General features: G+C 51.6%; 6 protein-coding genes and 1 non-coding gene across 7 annotated transcripts; 4 read left to right on the top strand and 3 right to left on the bottom strand.

Moving 5' to 3' along the window:
- Positions 1–2831: 2831 nt before the first annotated feature.
- Positions 2832–5787, bottom strand: QC764_208870 (uncharacterized protein; the record flags this gene model as incomplete). Its single annotated transcript, XM_062944596.1, has 2 exons — positions 2832–4137; positions 4189–5787. The coding sequence occupies 2 exons, from the start codon at positions 5785–5787 to the stop codon at positions 3145–3147; spliced, it is 2592 nt and encodes an 863-aa protein (XP_062803436.1). The 3' UTR covers positions 2832–3144.
- A 151-nt stretch (positions 5788–5938) lies between these two features.
- Positions 5939–7012, bottom strand: QC764_0040170 (uncharacterized protein; the record flags this gene model as incomplete). The annotated part of the gene is made up of 3 exons (XM_062940282.1): positions 6700–7012; positions 6143–6640; positions 5939–6078 (listed from the first exon to the last, which is right to left on the bottom strand). The coding sequence occupies exons 2-3, from the start codon at positions 6180–6182 to the stop codon at positions 5939–5941; spliced, it is 180 nt and encodes a 59-aa protein (XP_062803435.1). The 5' UTR covers positions 6183–6640; positions 6700–7012.
- A 431-nt stretch (positions 7013–7443) lies between these two features.
- QC764_208880 (uncharacterized protein) lies at positions 7444–11223 on the top strand (the record flags this gene model as incomplete). Its single annotated transcript, XM_062944597.1, is given in 2 exon segments — positions 7444–10861; positions 10874–11223. 2 exon segments carry the CDS (start codon positions 7444–7446, stop codon positions 11221–11223), a joined length of 3768 nt encoding a protein of 1255 aa, XP_062803434.1.
- Positions 11224–11945: 722 nt separating this feature from the next.
- QC764_208890 (uncharacterized protein) lies at positions 11946–12606 on the top strand (the record flags this gene model as incomplete). The annotated part of the gene is made up of 3 exons (XM_062944598.1): positions 11946–12116; positions 12169–12505; positions 12564–12606. Exons 1-3 carry the CDS (start codon positions 11954–11956, stop codon positions 12604–12606), a joined length of 543 nt encoding a protein of 180 aa, XP_062803433.1. The 5' UTR covers positions 11946–11953.
- A 661-nt stretch (positions 12607–13267) lies between these two features.
- Positions 13268–14905, top strand: TRM61 (tRNA (adenine-N(1)-)-methyltransferase catalytic subunit trm61; the record flags this gene model as incomplete). The annotated part of the gene is made up of 1 exon (XM_062944599.1): positions 13268–14905. One exon carries the CDS (start codon positions 13268–13270, stop codon positions 14903–14905), a length of 1638 nt encoding a protein of 545 aa, XP_062803432.1.
- A 609-nt stretch (positions 14906–15514) lies between these two features.
- QC764_208910 (uncharacterized protein) lies at positions 15515–18204 on the top strand (the record flags this gene model as incomplete). Its single annotated transcript, XM_062944600.1, has 4 exons — positions 15515–17045; positions 17110–17549; positions 17725–17944; positions 17996–18204. The coding sequence occupies 2 exons, from the start codon at positions 15515–15517 to the stop codon at positions 17547–17549; spliced, it is 1971 nt and encodes a 656-aa protein (XP_062803431.1). The 3' UTR covers positions 17725–17944; positions 17996–18204.
- A 600-nt stretch (positions 18205–18804) lies between these two features.
- QC764_0040120 lies at positions 18805–18896 on the bottom strand. Its single transcript has one exon. It is a non-coding gene; the product is annotated as a tRNA-Arg (tRNA).
- Positions 18897–19207: the final 311 nt, after the last annotated feature.

Here is a 19207-nt window from a genome sequence, read left to right as displayed (position 1 = left end):
CTATTCCAGCCAGGTCGGGATTTCCCTCCCATGATAGACTGTAACAGAATTCATTCCGGCAACATTTGGAGATATCTTGCAATGCTTGAAGCGTCTCAAAACTGGTGATGTTCAAGCTATCCGCCCAGTCGGTGACCGTCTCTACAGCCAACTTCAAGAATGGATCGGGCGCCACAGAGCGCACAGCATTAATGAAAGCTCCGTAGGGAAACTCGTCGGTCGCCGTAAACTGTGAATTGATGCTGGTTCAGTTCAGCATCAATCCATACTTATCCGTCTTCACAATGACATTCCAGTATTCTATGTACTTAGAGGCGAACTTAGACGCAGTTTCACAGTCGGCAGAAGTTAATATTGGCAAGCGTCCAGTTGGCAAGGACGGTCATGCTCAAGTCGGCAGCCATGACGCGTCTGTTGGCAGTTTTCTTTGCCAAAGATCAAACACCCGACACCGATGGCGGGGCGCCAGGTTTTATATACCTGCTGGCACTTGTCAGCCTCCAGATGAGGACTAGCTGAACAGGAAAGTGAGTGTATGTGGCCAAGGTTGTCCGGTGGTTAGCGAGCCAAGCAATCAATCTGCCTATCAGTCTGTGAGCCTCCCGCAACTCGCTGTAGTTCCATGCAGGGTCTCGTGGCGTACTGTGCTTGGGCTAACAGAGTGAGAGAAGGCAAGGCTCGCTGGATTCGGATAGCAACAGCAGCGCCTGATGATTGTGTGGAATCTTGCAGTGTGAATCTGACCTGAGAGAAATGAAGTTGCTCCCTGTCGGTCAGGCGGGTCAGGTTGCTCTTAGGGCTTCCGTCCTGAGCCCACAGGCCTCAAGTTGATAGATGTTGGTTTCTTTTGCTTGTTTGTAACTTTCCCTATGTATATATATAGAATATCATTGTTTTTTTCTTCGGTATGAAGCTCTGGTCAGAATCCATCTTCTGATTCGAGGCTTGCAACTCCAAGGTCGCATACCGTCGACAACACAATGAACGCCCATCATATAGAATTCCACATCCTCTCCAGCTGTCTGAACATTCACCCCAAGGGGCAGCCGGTAATCAAGGGCTTTGAGGTTTCCCATGATGATGTGCTCAGTCAGAATAGGTGTATATATGCATAAGGTGTATGATGTAGGCTTACCTCTAAACACCAAAGCAAATCAATCACCGTTGGAAGCCAAGTCGATAGCGCCGTCACTTGACCGGAACCCCATGCATTCTCCTGTAATGTTTCTCCAGCCATATCCGATACCACGTTTCTCAGAATAATGTAGTTGGCCAAGTTGATCCGCATCGTCACAAAAACCAAAGGTACCAGATAAATCTCAATGCAAATCTTCCCCTTGGATTATCAATCATCTGCAAACCTTTACCAACCTTGTTTATGCTACCAGTTGTAATCAACCCGGACAACCTTCTTCCGAGTACTGATGTCATTAAGGTTCGTGTTTTCGACTTCGGCAAGTGCTGAAAACTGCCCTTCGCCGCAGCCCTCAGTCCAGCGACCAACTCAGCAAACACCACCAGTGGAATTTGAACAAAAGATCCTTCGACACCAAGCCACGAGTGGCCATCCTTATAGTAAAACTTCCATATCATCAGGTAATGGACCGAAGCAATGATGTTCAAAAGGGGTGGTCAAACCGTCACGGGTGTCATGGTGAAGAATGACGGGTACGAAAACCACACACAGCAACACAAACAGTATCCGTCGAATCTGTACATACCGGAATATGCGGTACGACAACGGCCAGACAAGGGCAAGAACTGAACATGTCAGGTTGACTGACGTCCTTACAAAGAGCGCGTTGTAGATGGATATCGAGGTACTTGTGGTGACAAGAGCGGAGACGGCGGCAATGGTGATGCTGAAAAGTGCTGTAGAGTCCCAGAACATGGATGCGCTCGTCTGAAGAGCATTTTGTGCCTTTCTATCATTGAAAGAAAACAGCCTCGGGGTGCTGCGTTTCATGATCCAAAATTGGGATAGTTGCATGAATCCCAAGAGTAAGAATATATATTGTGGCGAGTGAGACTTGAACGACGTATGAACTAAAGACCTGCGCCACATTTATCATCAGCCTTCTACTTTTAGATAGGGTGATGAACTTTAATAGTCTCATCGACTCACCCCTACGCCATCCAGATCGGGATTGCCCTGCCACGGTTGGCTCCGACAGAACTGCATTCGGCACCTACGGATTATAGGGCTTACCACGCTATATGTATCCCAGGTCGTGTTTTCGTACATCGTAGCCCCCCAGTTCAGAATCATCCCTCGGGAAATATTGACAAAAGGGTCCGGCGCAACAGTCTGCATCATGTTGAAGAATGCATCGTATGAAAACTGGTCAGATTCCCTATATACGTCTTTGTGTCCTCCTCCATCAACAGAAGCGCGGCAAACTTGGCTGCGCCTTTACAATCAGCAGTGAAATTGATCTTGGAAAGCGACCAGTTGGCGAGGACATTCGAATCTAGGTTGTTGGCCATTTTGAGAATGATTCAGTAATGGTTGTCATGTTTTAGGCCTGGGAGTGGGCGTGCTGAGTGTTATACTTTCTAGAAAACTCCTTGCCTATATAAAGGGGGCGAGGCTCAGCTGAAATATACGTGTATGCGCTGGCTACCCGACAGGACTGAGCCCTTGTCAGCAAAAGTCTGTCTGCCCAGTCAGAGTACAGATCTCTATACCCATTCAGGATTCATTAATGCGAGACAGTCACACAAGAAGCTGCTCAGGTGGCAGACTGAAGGTTCGTTGTTGGGTTAGACTTGCATCATCAACCCTACATGAACGATGCCTGAGGGTTATGTATGTTACTTCTTTTTTTTTTTTTTTTTTAAAAAAAAAGGGGCAATTTGCTGTATCAATATTTTATCGGCCAGAGGCATTAATGTTGTTGCTGAGAACTCATTCCCTATTTGATATGCGTGAAAAAAATGGAAAATCTGTTGTAGGTATCTAGAAAATGGTAAAAAGCCCAAAATATACCTATGCGGCCACAGGCCCAGTATGTAAAAATGTGTGTGTGTGTCTGCAAATGCGAAAAAAAAATGAAGTAAAAACATGTTGCCTTGCCTCCCGGGTATCCGCCTTCAACAGCCAAAATCCCTTCCCATAAGCCCATCATTAAACCCTCCCTACACTTAAACAATCGCTCCCGGTGCACCACTCCCCCCACTCCCCTGATACCGAGAATGATGCTGCCCACTCCCAGCCCTACTTACCGACCTCATAGGCCACAACTTCCCTCTCCTAGTCGAAGCACTATCCCTACTCGCAACCTTCTCCAGATGCTGATCAATACTCACCCCCGCCCGAGAGGCCCCATCCCCAATATTCTCCTCCTCCTCATCCTCCCTCGGCGACTGACTAATCGACGCCAGCCTCGTAACGGAATTATCCCTCTTCCGGCTGTGATACACATCCTGAAAATCCATCCCCGCCTCCACAACCGCGGCACGGCTGTTGGCCCTCCTCCTTGCTGCTGCGTTCGGGCTGGGAAGAGGCACGGCCGTGACGGGTTCACCAGTAGTTCCAGGTGTGTTGTCAGGTCCATGATCCCGCTGGGAGTACCCAGGGGGTGGGATCGAAGCCCAATACATAGGCATGTCCCTCCCACCACCAGGCGCAACAAGACGAGGCGTCTCCAGACCCATATCGTGCATCTGCCTCATGAGCTCGACGGCAAAACGGTTGTGGCGTGTGAGACGGAGGAGCTCGTTTTGATAGTTGCTCTTATGGAAAAAGATGATGTTCATGGTGATCGAGGCAACCTCGTCAATGGTCTGAACTTCAGAGATAATCCTTGGGGCATAATCACGCTTGTTCTGGAGGCAAAATTCCAGCATTCTGGACTTGAGCTCCTCGATTTGGGCTTCTGTCGTGCCGAAGCGGAGCTTGAGATTGATCGGGTCGGCGAGACCTTGACTGCGGCGCTGGTTGAGGATGAAGAGGTTGTTGAGCAGCGAGTTGGGCGCCTGCACGACATGACCTTCCATTTTCTTGAACTCGGTGTAGAGAAGGGAGATCTCGATGACGTAGTAGTCATCACCTCGCATCATGGAGCCGGTGTTGCCGTAGATGGTGACGCGGTCACCGACGTCGAAGGGGTGTTTGACAAAGACGAAGATGATGGACTAGAATCCGTCAGCATACACGGTATCTTAAACGATTGCGGTTGAACATACCTGAAGAAATTCCTGAGCGGTGGCCTGAAGAAGCCACGACAAACCCAGTATAACCGTACCCGTCGAGGTGAGCGCTGCAGCGGCCGAGTTAGAGATGATGCTGATAAACACAATGATGACAATAACTGCAACAAGAAACATGAACACTTCGTCCAGCTTCTTGATGACAGAGTCCAGATCCTTCAAAGAGGCGGCAATCGCCTTCTTCTCCAGGTGGATCTCGTTGCAAACCATCTCAAGCTCCTCCATCGAAATGTCACCATTGAGATCTTTGTCAAAGACGTTGAAGCATAACTCAGCCTCCTCAGGAGTTGGGAATGCTGGCAGGAGATCATCTACCGTGATAGTGTTGTGGTCCGGACGAACAAAAGTACGGTAAAAGACGCGGGCAAGTGTGTAACTCGATGCTGTCTCTCGGAGCAGCTCCAACACAACTCTCTTGTGATTGTTCTTGGCAACCTTTCGCCCGGTAAAGTCACCAGCCATGCGACTGGCGGCGTTGCCCACCTTGTTCCAAGCCTGACGGGCATTGGAATGGATGGCCTTCATCGGTGTTCGGCTCCCAGAAGAGTTGTTCCTGTCACTGTTGGGATCCCAGACCGGGTCTTGTTCTTCCAGCCGGGTTTTGGCGTACGAGTAAAGAGTGATAAGGCAGTCGATTTGCATTTGGTTTTCCCGAATGCGGTGCGAGTAGGTACGCAGGTGGAACGAAGCTGCGATCCACTGAATCAGAATCTTCTCGGCCACATTGAGCGTTGCCAGCACAAACAAGGCTATGATGATCTTGTAAAGAACATCGACCCAGGTGACATAAGGTATGCTGCCGTCATTGTCGGGATCATTAATGACTCGGTGATTCAATATAGGCTTGTATGACACCAAGACGGCCAGCATCCAAACGAAAAGGGCAGTCGGAAACTCCATTTGGCGTCCGATATCCCGCCACTTCTTGTGGTTGCTTGATCCGACGGTATCTGCAATGAAGGCAACGGTGGCAGGCATGATGGAGGTGAGAATGCGACCAGCCCATAGCGATAACCAGACCACCTCAAGCCAGATTCCAAACCAGAGCAGCTGAACACCTCCCTCACCACCAACTGGTTCGCTATTGCCGTCATAGGCAAACAAGTCCAAGAAGACTGGTATCAGAATGAGGATGCCGGCTGGGATGGCGTAGACAACGTAGCGAAGAACGCGAGGGAATCTCTTCAACGAAACCCAAAGTCGTGTAAGCCAGGTCGACTTTTTCTCCGGAGTCCTGGCGGTGATGGGAGCAGGCGTGGCTGAGTTGAAGGCATCTTCGACCTGGTCGGGACGCTCATGGTGACTTCGGTTTCTCGAACGGGCGTCGTTTTGTTGCTGATGAGAGACAATACGTTCGATACGGAGAAGCTCGAGGTCGTCGTTAAGTCTGTTGGCGACTTCTCTAGACTCGGCAGGGCTGAGGGGTGCCGTTTCGGGAGCCAAATGGTCGGGATCAAGAGTGCCCTTGGGCTTTTCACTGTTTGAGCTCATTTCTGAGTAAGACGGCATCTGAACACGAAGGGTCGGTCGTCCCTCTGAGCCCAGCTCGGGCATGCCCTCCTCCGAGGAGCGCATGATGGTGCATTGAGCGTGGATGAATGAAAGTATAAGGTCGGTTTTGGTGCTCTAATGTCCAGTCCATGGAAATCGAGTCAAAGAGAAAAGCTGGAAAACTGGGGATGTGGACAGACGGCTTGTATACTTCAAGGGTTTTCCACTCGGGGCTTCAAACAGTCCGACAGATCAACACAAGCGACCCACAGCAGTTGTGGGACGACGCCAACCAGGTCTTGTCATGGAATAGGAGGTAGTAGTGCTGGCTCCGTCGGTTGCGTATTGCCGCATGGCTGAACGCTTTCTTGGGTTCTACCGACGCCAACAGAGCCATTAGCCCAAGCCTTGATTGTCATCAACTGGGCTTCAACCCCACCAGCCGTCGTCCAGCACTTCCAGGTGGCTTTCAGATACATTCATCTCATCTTGTCGATATCTGTCAATATCATGAAGCGATCTGTGGCCACCCAGGGGGAAACTCAGGGACCGTTGATCGGGGTGTCGTGGTTCCCTGTGGTTGGGGTGGACCCTCCATCGTGTCTTGGCCGTCTGCAAGATGCCGGTTTCACAAGAAAAGTTCATCTCTCCCGATGCATGGAAGAGGAGAAGATGGAGTTTTCAAACGCGTTGAATTGCAGTATTGGGATGAGGTGGACCAGCGATCGTCCTGCCTGCCCCATCTTATCTCTTGGCGGTGACGTCAATGTGGTGGACCCTTCAGGCACCCCTGGCAGAGAGCCAGGGCCAAGTGTCCCCGCCCTTTTGACATTCTGTGCCTGTCACTGCCTGCCACTGCCTGCCACTGCCTGCCAAAAGCTCATCTGAATTTATTGCATGATCATCTACGGAGTTATCCACCTATCGATTATTCGACCTATCGTGGTATCAGTCTCAACACATGATCTTTCTATATTCTTGGGCCTATTTACTCACGTATTTCCCTCAAACAGCATCTTTCCCTCCTCCATGCTCCTACTCATGCGTGAGCGATGCTTGGCATCACATTGGAACCTCAGCAAGTGCGGGGAAGCCGAAATGCCGCACTCGTCTCAATACCAATGCTTGATGAAGTACAGAGTAATAAGGGCAGGCCTCTTCAAAGCTCAATTCGGCTCAAGTTGAAAATATCGGCGTGAGTTGGCGCCAACAGAGAGCCAGCCTCAGCTCGATGCACTAGCACTGAGGCTGAATGCTTGGGTGGACAGCCAACCTGGGACTTTTGTTGGGCATGTTTGATCAATTAATGTCGGACTGCCTAAGCCTCAGTCCCTTTCATTGGGCATCGTCCAGCCACCCCATGCTGTTAAGAGGAAAGCGTGCTGATATTCTGCTTGCTGGCACCAGGCCTGGAAGCGCGCACGGCGTCGAGTTCTCCCGCTAGGAATTTATTACTTACCGCTTACTGTCCCCTCTTACGCTTTTCTTTTCATCTACTTGACAAGTTGTCAGGCTCCCGTCTTTTTTTCTGCCCTCTCAGTCTTGAGACACCAAGATACACCATGGGTTTCTTCAGGTAGAGACAGCTCCCAAACGCCTTTTTGACAACCCTTCTCCTGCGGGGTTAACTCGGTACTGGCATCGGATCGAGCTATAGACAAGGCTCTGGCTGGGCGCACACCGATCATAAACACGCGATTCGAAGATCGAGTTGTATTCTCAACCAACGCGAAGACCATCATGTCTGCGCTTCCCGAGAATTGGGAGTGGGATTACGATGGAGAGAGTCAAAGATGGTTCTACCGCTACAAACCCACGGGGATTACCCAGTTTCATTTCCCCCAGCCTGGCGACGAGTTTCCCCAAAGCATAGACGATAGCGCCCCCATCGACCTGGAGCCCGAGGAAAGACTTGTGAGCCAGTTACAAGTCAAAAGGAGGAGTACCGTCGGCGAGAGGACCTCTACTGCGAAAGCAAAAAGCACCCTGGCAAAGGCTACGATTGCCGAGGACGAAGATGGATCCAGCGCTCCTTGGTTCCAGCCTGATATCTTCATGTACATGGGACCGGGAGCTTACGATGACATAAGTCCACTGCAGGAAGATGAGGATGATCTACCGCCAAAGAAAGACTCTGAAACTGGCCAGACAAATCCTCCAAAGCCGACTTCAGCGCCAGTTCCAACTCGGTCGCCAGCTCTGCCACCGACCTCAGAGGTATCACCGCAGCAATCGAATATATCACCGGTTGTAAGCGCCGAAACTACTCCACTCGTTGTCCAAAGCCTCCCTGTCATCGAAAGCCCACCTGTTATCGAGAGCCCGCCTGTAACTCAGAGTCGGTCTTTGATCGAAAGTCACAATGTAATTGAGAGCCCGCCAGTCATAGCCCAACCTGCGCATGAAAATCGACCTCCTGTTCAAAGCTCACCTGCTCATACAACCCAAGAGATCGACAGTGTGCAAATTTCGGAAGTCCATGGAGAAAGTGCCCCTGTAGTTGACGCGATCCCGTTACTCGACAGTCGCCAGGTTGCATACACACCGGTTGGGTTCGTGGCTGAGCTTCCCAGCGAATTGACTGGGCAATGTCACGAGGATATAAACCCCACGCCGGTCGAATTGCCAGGCAACGACATCATGATGGATACTGGCCCGCCACTGATTTATGCCAACGCCTTTCCTCTGGCCCCTTCAGAGTTGCATTCGGAAGCGATACCCCCAAGTCGAATGCATCGATTGGGTAGCACAGAGCAAAAAACACTGTCGTCCGGATCTCCGAGCCTCAACAACCAGCAAGCATCTTCAGATCCTCACCGGCCTCCTCTCCGCCAGAACTCGATGCCTCAGCCGGCTCCGGCCGCTACACAGCAGAATTCAGCAAGAGATCCGTATCAGGGACAATACCGGCCGTGGAATCCAACCATCAACACCGTTACCGAGGAAGCTCCCAGACAGGCTCCGGTCGGAGAAAATAAGAGACACTCGCTCGCAGGACCACCGCCATCCAATTGGAGACGGCCAGAGATTCCCGCCGCCTTGTCAGCGCCAATGGTTTCACCGAAGCAGCCAGTGGATGACGAAAGCACACCACCCGCCCCTGGATATGGATTGAGGCAAGAGAATACTTCCTCGCCTCCACAACCGGGCAACGCTTCAGGGCTCACTCATGTTCCGTCGGTTCTTCAGCCTGCCCGAGGACGCCCTGTGCTCACGAAATCCCGCCCCCAAAGCAAGAGTCCGCCGAGTCAAGGCCCACCGAGCCACAGCACAGACACCAATCAGAGGTACACGGCCTACAAACCTACCTCGTGGGATTTGCAGCGAGACATTGAGGAAACCGTTGAGATGTTGTCTAAAACAGGCTACGGCCAAGCAGCTGCCGATCCGGGAGGTCCAGATCGGCCTGCGTTTCCGAGAACAAGCACTGCCCCAGGCGACTCCATGACCGGCTCATACTACGCTATGCGCCCGCAGATCCCTCCGTCAGCTCCTAGCGCGCCAAGCGCCCTGCAGAATGTTAAGTCCCAACCAGCTTTGTCTTATCATTACAACATCAGCGAGGCAAGTACGACGAGATCTCCGGATTTTGCTGCTCCCCTCCCGCCCTCAAGTCCCGATGTCCCGCAGCCCTTGAATCTCACCCGTAAATCTCCTCCTCCTCCTGATATCCAGAACCGTTTGCCAACCGTATCATCTACTCTTAGGCCCCCAGCACCACCTACCGAAGTTTACATAGTGTCCCGGGAGACCACACCAGTGCCATCAGACCACCAGATGGCATCCGTCCCTGCAATGAGCACGCCAGAAATACAGGCAACTAGGGTCCCGGATCCTGTCAGTCCACCGCAAACGCCGCCTTTGCCGTCGAAGCATGCAGCAACTACTCCCTCCGAGCCATCGTTTCCCAGTTTTTCTGCTCGAACTTATACGTGGGGCAAAGGACAACAAGCAGCCGAACCTGGGGATTTACTCGGTGTCACGGCACAGCCCTTGGCGAAGGTTCACTCGGGTCCCGTACCTGGTCAGATCTCATCGCCGGACACAACGAACGTTTACACTCTTGACAACACGCCGGTAATGCCAGCGCCACAGGGTCCTATCAGGGATGTTGGCACACCTCTACAGCATATTCTTCCGCGCGAATCATCGATGAATCAGGACCATGGACAGTTTTCAAGTGCGGCCAACAAACGTCAATCTTTGCCCCCGACGACTAGGCCAACGCCGTGGCAGGCTCAATACTTTCAGTCTGGTGCTGGAGAAAGCTCGAATCTTCAACCTGGCCCTAACGATGGAGGGTATATGAATCCTCAGTCAACAACAAGACAAGCACCTAATCACAGCGGTGCTCGAGATTCATCTTCCCAAATTCCGAATCAGCACGGTCCGCCTCGACCACCAAAGATGCCTCACACACCAGAATCACACAGCTCGAATCTTCGTACCCCTCCGCCATCTTTACCGCCGAAAGCACCAACATCAGGGACGCCTCCCGTGTCTAAAGCGACTCCATATGTTCTCCCAGCTGGTCATCATCCGCTCAGCTCCCACCCAGTGGATCTTTCACAAATCCCGCCTTCAGTATCACCAGCGCCGCCAAAATCAAATTGCCAAGTTCCGCCAGCTGGTGCTTCCCCGCCCTCGTCGACAAGTAATAACCGATACAGCATGTTTATCAGCCCTGATACAGATCTTTCCTCTCAACCACCGCCTACTACAAACAAACGCTGGTCCATTGTCGGATCACCACCGCAAATCACAAACCTACACACACCCCCCAACACAGACGACCGTGTGCCCCCCGGCTTAGTACCCAAAAGAACAGCCTCTTTACGACGGACAACACCAACTCCAAACCGGTCTTCCCCAGCACCACCACCATCTCAACCGCAAAAATACACCGCATTCACCCCACCCACATCTCCCCCATCAACAAACATGAACCCACCAGGAGCTCAAGCCCAGGCAGCACCACCGCCCCAACCACAGCAATTTATCCAACCGCAACGCATGTTCTCCCCCCCACCGCAGCAAGAACCACAAAAGAGCTCTTTCTTCAACATTGGGAAACTTTTTAGGAGTGATAGTCTGCGCAAAGGAGGTGGGGGGTCGAGCAGTCCGGGGATGAAACTACAAAAGAATGCAAAACACGCCGGTGGTGGTGGTGGTGGTGGTGGTGGTGGTGGCCAAATGCAGCAGGGTGGGCGAACACTGCAGATGACGGCGCAGGTGCCACACCATCAGCAACCGGTTCAGCACTTGCATCAGAATTCTCAGCCGTCGTTGTACCAGCCGGGGAATTATCCACCTTTTCCTTCGCAGGGTTTCAACGGGGGGGGTAATAGCGGGGGGCCGTTTTTTGGTAGTGGTGGTGGTGGGTTTAGCGGGGGTGGAGGCCGGCCGTTTAGTATGGTTATGGCGCCGAGTGGTACCGGTGTGGGAACAGTGATTAGGCCGCCGGGACAGATGCCGAGGAATAGTCGTGATGGTGCTGGATGGGGTTATCAGTATCGTTAACGGGGAGGGGGGGAGGAGTGGAGGGGGAGTTGAGGGCGTGGTTGGGATTTGGGAGCCAGGTGTTATGGGAATGATGTATGGGTTATGAATGGTTATGGATAGCTCATGAGAATAACTATGTACGGGTGAGATACCTTATGATAGACAAGAATGACGATTTTGTAGGGAGTGGTTAGGGAGATTTGGCATGCGCTCAAGGTGATGTTGCATGTGAACGCTTCTGACTTCACTGGAACTTAATCCACTTTATAGAGATATACGCTGTGTGATGGGTAAGCAGAACTGCGGAGTCCAGTCGAAGCCACTCTGCAGCCATACGCTATTCAACACTTGAGCGGGGATTTGTATAGAGGTGTAGAGTTTTAAGGTGTCTGTAGCTTCAGCTAGGTACTTGTAGCTGTGCTTTTTCTTTTGCTCCCTGTTGCGTATAACTCGCACCAATCTTTGAAGGAGGAAACAAAGTAATAGTGTGTCTTTTATTTGTTTGACTGATAGCGTGCCCGGGGTTTCCTGTGGTTTTTTATTTATTTTTCACTTAAATTATGGATGAGCGGATCTACACGACTGTCCGTTCATCTCAATCAAGGTGGTAGTGCTCGTAAATGAACGCATACCTGATGTCATGACAGCTGCGCTTGATCATCCGATGATAGTCAACCTGCTGGTCAAGCTCTGTCACGACGAGCTGGACAGCTCTACGGTTATGAGATGGGATGGGACATGACTCGGAATGAGGGGGTTGTATACCTACCTAGCTTTCTACATAAGGGGTTCGCATGCCCATCAGAAGCAAGCGCTTGAGTCTTTGACCTTTCCTGCTTCTGCCAATTCCATCCACCACATCCAGTTTATCACCTCCTCAAAATCTACCAACATGGGTTTCTTCGACTTCAGTTAGTGCCTCCCACTACCCTCACTTTGACACGGGCATGCTGATAATTGCAGTCGAGGCAAGAGACGCCCGCGACCAACTATACTCCAACGACGACCGCCCTTCCTCCAAACCCAACCTCGGCCACGAGATCCTCGGCGGCGCAGCAGCCTTTGAAGCGATGCACCTCTGGGAAAAGGAACAACGCCGCAAAGGCGAGCCAGTCTCCCACGGCTTTGCCAAGGAAGCGCTTGCTGCCATGGCGGGCGCGGAAGCCGACAAACTATGGGAGAGGCACCATGGCCGGGATGGGGGAAATGAAAGAGACAGGGAGCGGGGGAGGGAGCATGCTAGGCGGCAGGTGGAGGAGCTGTATGATCAGCAGTATGGGGAGAGGGATGAGTGGAATCCGTGAGTGAATGGGTTGGTTGATATAAGGCCAGGGAGATGTTTGCTAATGGGGAGGTAGGAACCATGAGATTCATGAGTCGATGAGATTTTCTGGTTATTGAGGGGTTGTTCCGGTTGTTGTGAGGTCATCATGTGGTGGGTTCCGAGGCCGGTGGTGATCGATCCGGGAAATTGGTGGTTGATGGCTGATGGTTTTCGGCGAGATGAAGCTAAGGGAAGGTTCCAGATGTGTGAGAGGGCGGAAAGGGCTGAAGCATAGGTACCGTAGTCTGATGGTGAAATCCCTCAATAGCACTCAACGTCTCAGAAGGTGTGATATCTTTCTGATCCGGACCAAGCACCTCGATAGCGGCAGTGGGGGTCTCTGGACCTGGTGGAGCTCCCCGCATTCTTGGCAAAGCTTATTTTTGTCCCGACCGCCAAGGTGCATGAATTACCGGTGTAAAGTGAAAGGTAAATTACACCTTGTCGGAATTAATCGTGCGTCGCAGGGAAGTGTGGTTGCTTCTTTAGGATTATATGATAGCTGAGACTATCCTAGTAAAATTGTATGTCAACAGTTCTTACTTTGTGCCTGTCATTCGTCAATAGTGTATGCTCTCGAGATGTCTCGACAAGTGTAATTTACGCTCCAATTCCGCCCCGCGCCCCACACCCCACTGAATTTTCACCAGCTGTTGTCCCTGAAACCTTTCCGCAGCTGGGAATCAATTTCATCACTTCAACATCTTCCAGCCCGCGAAACGCTGCCCATCAGTCGCTATGGACGACACAATGGCACACAAAACGCGCAGCCAGACGCCCAAGATCTCGCCTTTCTTGGAGCCAGGCAAAACTACCCAGGTCGGGTCACTGGCCATTCTCCAGCTCTCCCGCGACAACCTCCAACCAGTCTACCTCAAAGCCCCCTCCGGGAAACACGATGGATACGCCGAGGGCGCTGTCGTCAACACCCGCTATGGCTCCTTTCCTCACTCGACCATGATTGGCGTGCCATGGGGCTCACAGATTCGCGCATCGAAAGTCGACACTGGCTCCCGAGGTCGCAACAATAAGAGGAAGCGTAACAAGAGCGATGACGACGGAAAGGAGGCTTCGGCCACTGTTGCCGAGGAGAAAACCGAGCAAGAAAGTACGCCTGCCGAAGTCAATGACGACTCCGCCGCTGTCGCCAAAAAGATTGTCGCCGACGTCAGCGGCTTCATCCACATCCTCCCCCCAACCCCCGAAGTATGGACGAGCAGCTTGCCGCACCGAACGCAGGTCGTCTATACGCCAGATTACAGCTATGTTTTACACAGAATACGTGCCAGACCTGGCTCTGTGTTGATTGAGGCTGGTGCTGGCAGCGGTAGCTTCAGCCACGCCTCTGTACGAGCCGTCTACAATGGATATCCAAGTGAAGGAGAGCGCAAGGGCAAAGTCTACAGCTTTGAGTTCCATGAGCAACGCTTCCACAAGATGAATCAGGAGCTGAAGGAACACAACCTCAACAGCTTGGTCCACTTGACACATCGGGATGTCTACAACGGCGGCTTCTTGATTGATGGCAAGAGTCCCGGGGCCGAGGCCATCTTTCTCGATCTCCCAGCTCCTTGGGAGGCACTACATCACCTCTCCAGGCGGAACCCCAAGAACCCAGAAGACAAAGAGTGGGTATCACCACTTAACCCAAAGAAGAGCGCCCACATCTGCACCTTTTCACCGTGTATCGAGCAGGTCACCAAGACAGTTTCGGCAATGCGGCGCTTGGGTTGGGTCGATATCGATATGGTTGAGATTGCCAACAGAAAGTACCACACTTCCCGTGAACGTGTCGGTCTGAACCTCTCCATGGACCGCGGTGTCAACAATTCGGCTCGTGATGTCGATGAGGCTCTCTCTCGGCTGACTGAGATTGAAGCTCGGTTCCGGGAGCATGCCGCCAGGTCGAAAGAGTCGGATGACGAGGTGGACGGCGATGAGGATGACGGACTGATCAAGCGGCGTGAGAAGAAGGAACAGAAAGGCGGAAAGAAGCGCGGCGGCGAGAAGAAAGTCAAGATTGACCACAAACCTGACTCCCCAGAGAGCTTTGAGGCGCTGCCGTCAGGGGTGCCCATGTGGATGGAAGGCCGGCTGATCACCCGCGGCGAGCCTGAGATCAAGACACACACCTCGTATCTGGTGTTTGCCACGTTGCCGATCGAATGGACCGAAGAGGACGAGGCGGCGGCGGCGGCCAGGCATCCCGTGATTGGAGAACAAAAGGTTATTGGTCTTGTTGATAAGGCGGCGAGGAAGCAGGAGAGGAGGGAGCAGCTGCAGAAGGCGACTGGCAACAGAAAGGCAAGACGGATGGAGAGAGCTGCGGAGTTGGCTGCGACAGCTGAGGAAGAGGTTGGCGTAGCGGTGCCATAGTAGTGTGTGTTTGCAAGTATACCCGGAATAGAATTCGATGGTTTGGTAGCGGTAACAAGAATAACCACGATGAGGCCATGCGATCTGCCATGTGATTTGACAACTGTGGCACTACTACTCCAAGAAATCGAGATGCTGCTGTTCCCCATTTACCCCAGGAAAGTCATCAAGCGTCGACGGGATCCATTTCTTAGCGGCTACCGAGGTGCCTTCCTGCTAGGCATGTTGGCTTCTTTCCTCATCAGCGCCATCACGTGCCATAGTTGCCGGACCGATCCCATCGCCTGGCTCAACAACACGCCAATCGCCTCTCTGCTGTCAGACCTCGTTCTCAACTTGACAGCAAGCCATTTACGCCATCCATGACATCAAGATGCCTTTTAACCCCACATATCTCAGTCAACGGCCCGGCCGGATAGAGTTCCATATCTCTCGGTTGCCATCATCACAGAAAAGGCACCGTCGACAGGCTAATGATGTTATCACACACTTGATAACTTGCTCAAGAAGATAAGCATTTGCCTTGCTTGGTTCATCCACCGGGCATTGAACAACAGGAGCAAACGGTTCCTCGTGCTCCCTCGTATCGATCGGCCATCAACTCACTATATGGCCGTAGTCTCAACGGCCTTCATGAGTCAGCTAGCTGACTGCCTGCAAAAAACTTTTTCACTCAGATTACTTACTCGTACTCACCTCTTCACATCTCCTTTTTTGGTTTGGGTTTTGGGTCTCACCTCCTGGCTTTCTTGTCTGAAATTTGAAATGCGTGGCCTTTCAGTTGCTGACATCGCCGATAAGACTGCTACTGGTCTATCCTGGTTGTCGATCAAGACAGAGGGTTGGACCATCTGGGACGAAGCAGGGACAACCAGCCAACCTCGACCGACATGGAAACCTGTATCAGTCGACAAGCTGTCCAAGAAGCCTCGGCCGCGATCTAGGGCAGCATCTCCCTCAAGCGTGCCCCCAGCATCCAAACGCAGCCTGCTCCAAAGGTTTAGGCATTATGTCTGCGATGCCTGCCAAGGTTTGAGCCACACGAACATCAATCTCTCCGGGTTGGCATGCGGCATTGCCTTGTCAAAGATCTTGCACACCAAGCCTAGAATGCCATCTGCCACAGGCTCAGAGACCTGGCGTTGGGAAGTCCTCTGGCACGAAGTCAAGTCATTTGTCAACAACTACTGGGAGCGCTTCTTGGACTACATCGGGGCCAAGCTCTCTGGATTCCAATCCATGGCTCAGTCACTCCAGATCTCTATCGAGTTTCGAATGAAGTCTTGGCCAGCCTTCAGGCTCCGATCACTCGAGACCCTGCCGTACGAGCTTCCAGAGAAAATCCTCCGCTGCTTGGACTACATCGTGACCAATCTCTTTGGATTCGAATCCACGGCTCAGTCATTCCAGATCTCTGATAACGAGTTTCTCATCAAGCCCAGGGCAACTTCAACGCTCGGATCACTCGAGGCCCTGCCGTACGAGCTTCGAGATAATATCCTCCGCTGCATTCCCGACTTTACCGACCTCATGTCTCTCGTGCAAGCATCACCCGTCTTTCTTCGAATGTATCTCGAGAACAAGAAGTCTCTGCTTGCTGGGCATCTCAAGATGTCGCTGGACACTGGCGTCATGACCGATGCCCTGGCTCTTCAGAAAGCTTCTACACTACGAGTTGACAAGTCTGTCGATAGAGACAAAGTTCAAGAGCAGTTGAATAACTACAAGAATTTGCGCGACCGTGATGGATCCACAATCGAGGAGCCCATTGACGGCTACAGCGAAGATGCTGTTCTTGGAATGTTCTTGTTTTGGCACACTTATGCTCGTCCACTGACTGTGCATTTTGCACGCCTCTTTCTTTGCAGGTTTGACCCCCAGCGGCCGCCCATCTTTACCCATCTGTCGCCCACGGAGAACACCCGTCTTTTGAGGGCACTCTACCGTTTTGAGCTCTACAGCTGCTTGTTTGGCGGCGAGTCACGCCACTTGCAGCTCAACTACAAGGAGGAAGAGGTGCTTAAGCATTTCTTTTGTCTCTTCCGGCCGTGGGAGGTCGAAGAGATCTTCTCCGTGTACACCTTGGTCCATGACGAGATGACGACTCGCCTCCGGATGATGGAGAAGAACTTGTTTCATGGTGCGCTTCGAGTCATATCTGAGCAATTTCCTCCCTGGTTTGTGTTTCGCTGACTCCCGAGCAGCCGTCACAAATGAATTCGCCTTGGCTGGCGGTGCTGCTTCCTGGGGCCTACGCGGATTTGACTCGGCTCTGAGAGACGTTAACTTTTATAGCATGATCACGATACGACCAGGCAATCAGTGGACTCCGGGGTATGGATTCATGGAAAACGTCCTCGGCCAAGGTCCTCAGCGATTGAGACGTCGTAGTGGCATCACAGAGCACGACCTCGCCCAGGATAGGGGAGATCCTCTCCCTTATGTTGGTGAGTCAGAGAGCGAGCCTCCCTATGGTTGGGTCCTGGTGTGCAACGAGAAGTACCTCAATGCCTACGGGGGTGATGTGCGGAAGCCTAGCCCCCGTGACTGGGGATATGTCTTCTGGGATAGATGGCGCCTGATCGAATTCAAAGGTGATAGGAAGCTGAAATCTACGTCATGGGTGCCTGGTGCTGGAGTTTGAGTAAGTGTGGGCAATGCCTATGCTTCATCCGCGTCGCTTCCATGTCGATCTCATCCCCCCTTTCCAACCACTTCAAGCTACGTCAAAGCACCGATTCGCCTTTCTGCCCTTGCTCGTCAAACCTTGATCTTTTTATGACTTCCCCCCAGTGTTGTCCCTTTGCTGAAGTTGTCAGTAGTTTTAGGTACCACGATGGTCTACGGAGGCCATACAACTACCATTCAGATTGACTGTATTACTACAGGAAGAAGTGTAAAGAAAAATAGAAGAAAAAAGAAAAAAAAAAGAAAAAGAAAAGAAAAGAAAAAACACAAAAAAAGCCAAAGCCGACGCAAGATAAGTGGAAGAGTGGCCGGCCCCTGCCAAACGACAAAAACACTGTATTATTGCTACATGTGAGTTCCACTTACGTGAAATCCCTGTGGTCTCCTACTCATCGCAAGCAGTGTACTTATTTTCCGTGATACGCGATGTTTTCACTCTTCCTTGAAGATGGAGCAAAAGGGGGCAAAAAGGTTCTGGGGTTTTTGGTTGAGAGGTACCATATATCTCGGTGCCCTAAGAGTGCAAGGCGCAAAAAGGTTTTGAAGTTCTTGTTTGAGGCAAATCATGGGTCTTGGTGCGATACACAAATGCACGTAAGCGGAATCTTCACTTCTTTCTACACGAAATAAGAACTACAGAAAAAAAGGAGAAATTACCAGCACCACCTTGAAGGTGCTATCTTGTTGTCCCGCCACAAACCGCACAAAGGTACGCCTCTCTCCACAACGAACGAACCCCTTGGGCTGAAGGTACGCAAGCTACTGGAATATAGAGAGACTCGGAGCGCACAGCCGGAAGAACACACGGGACCGAAATGTCAAGCCACTCGCCATCGGTTCAGTTCATCTCCCACCACCCGCCACCCCCTCCACGAGGCTGTACCAGACCGTGGAATGGCTTCATCTTCTTATTCTCGGGAAAATACCACATGTCAGCCACTCAAGGCCGCTAACCACACGATGGCTGACGCACAATCGAGATGATCGTGAAGCTTGAATCTTGGTGAGAACCCCCTTTTTGATGAGCTCGGTTGCCCCACCAACGCGGGCGAAAGCTCAACATCGAAGCTACCGAAAAATTTCCTCAACAACATTGTTCTTAGCTTTCGTACCATACTCAACAGATACTCGCGTCATTTTTGGGAATGAGAAAAGTGAAAAAGAAGGCGTGAGAGTCTGAGGGTATACAGAAAAGGTTAGGCAAAAGAAACCGATCCGCCCAGGGGTCGAACCTGGAACCTCCTGATTACTTGATCCTGGGAAGGAATCGTAGTCAGACGCGCTGCCATTACGCCAGCGGACCTATTAGAGGTGATGGTTGAATTTTGGCAAGGGAAGTTGAAATTATATTGGTGTGTTATTCGCAATGCCGATTTTTTGTTTGTTCACATCCGTCCTCAGGTTTGTTCTTTTTTTCTTCTTTCATAGTAGTTAGACAGCTCAATTGGTTGGGAACAACAGACATTTCATTTTTTTTTCCCTATGAAATGCAAAGCGGCGAGAAGAAACTCAGGAATAGAAATCAGGATTAGCATAAAGTGTATAGAACCTAGTGGCTAAAGTATCAAGCCAAGTTGTCAAATCGTCCACGACCTTCGCCATTCCGTAACTCAT

This window comes from Podospora pseudoanserina, chromosome 2 (genome assembly GCF_035222485.1).
Source record: "Podospora pseudoanserina strain CBS 124.78 chromosome 2, whole genome shotgun sequence".
NCBI lineage: Eukaryota > Fungi > Ascomycota > Sordariomycetes > Sordariales > Podosporaceae > Podospora > Podospora pseudoanserina.
This window is presented reverse-complemented; position numbering and strand designations above follow the sequence as displayed.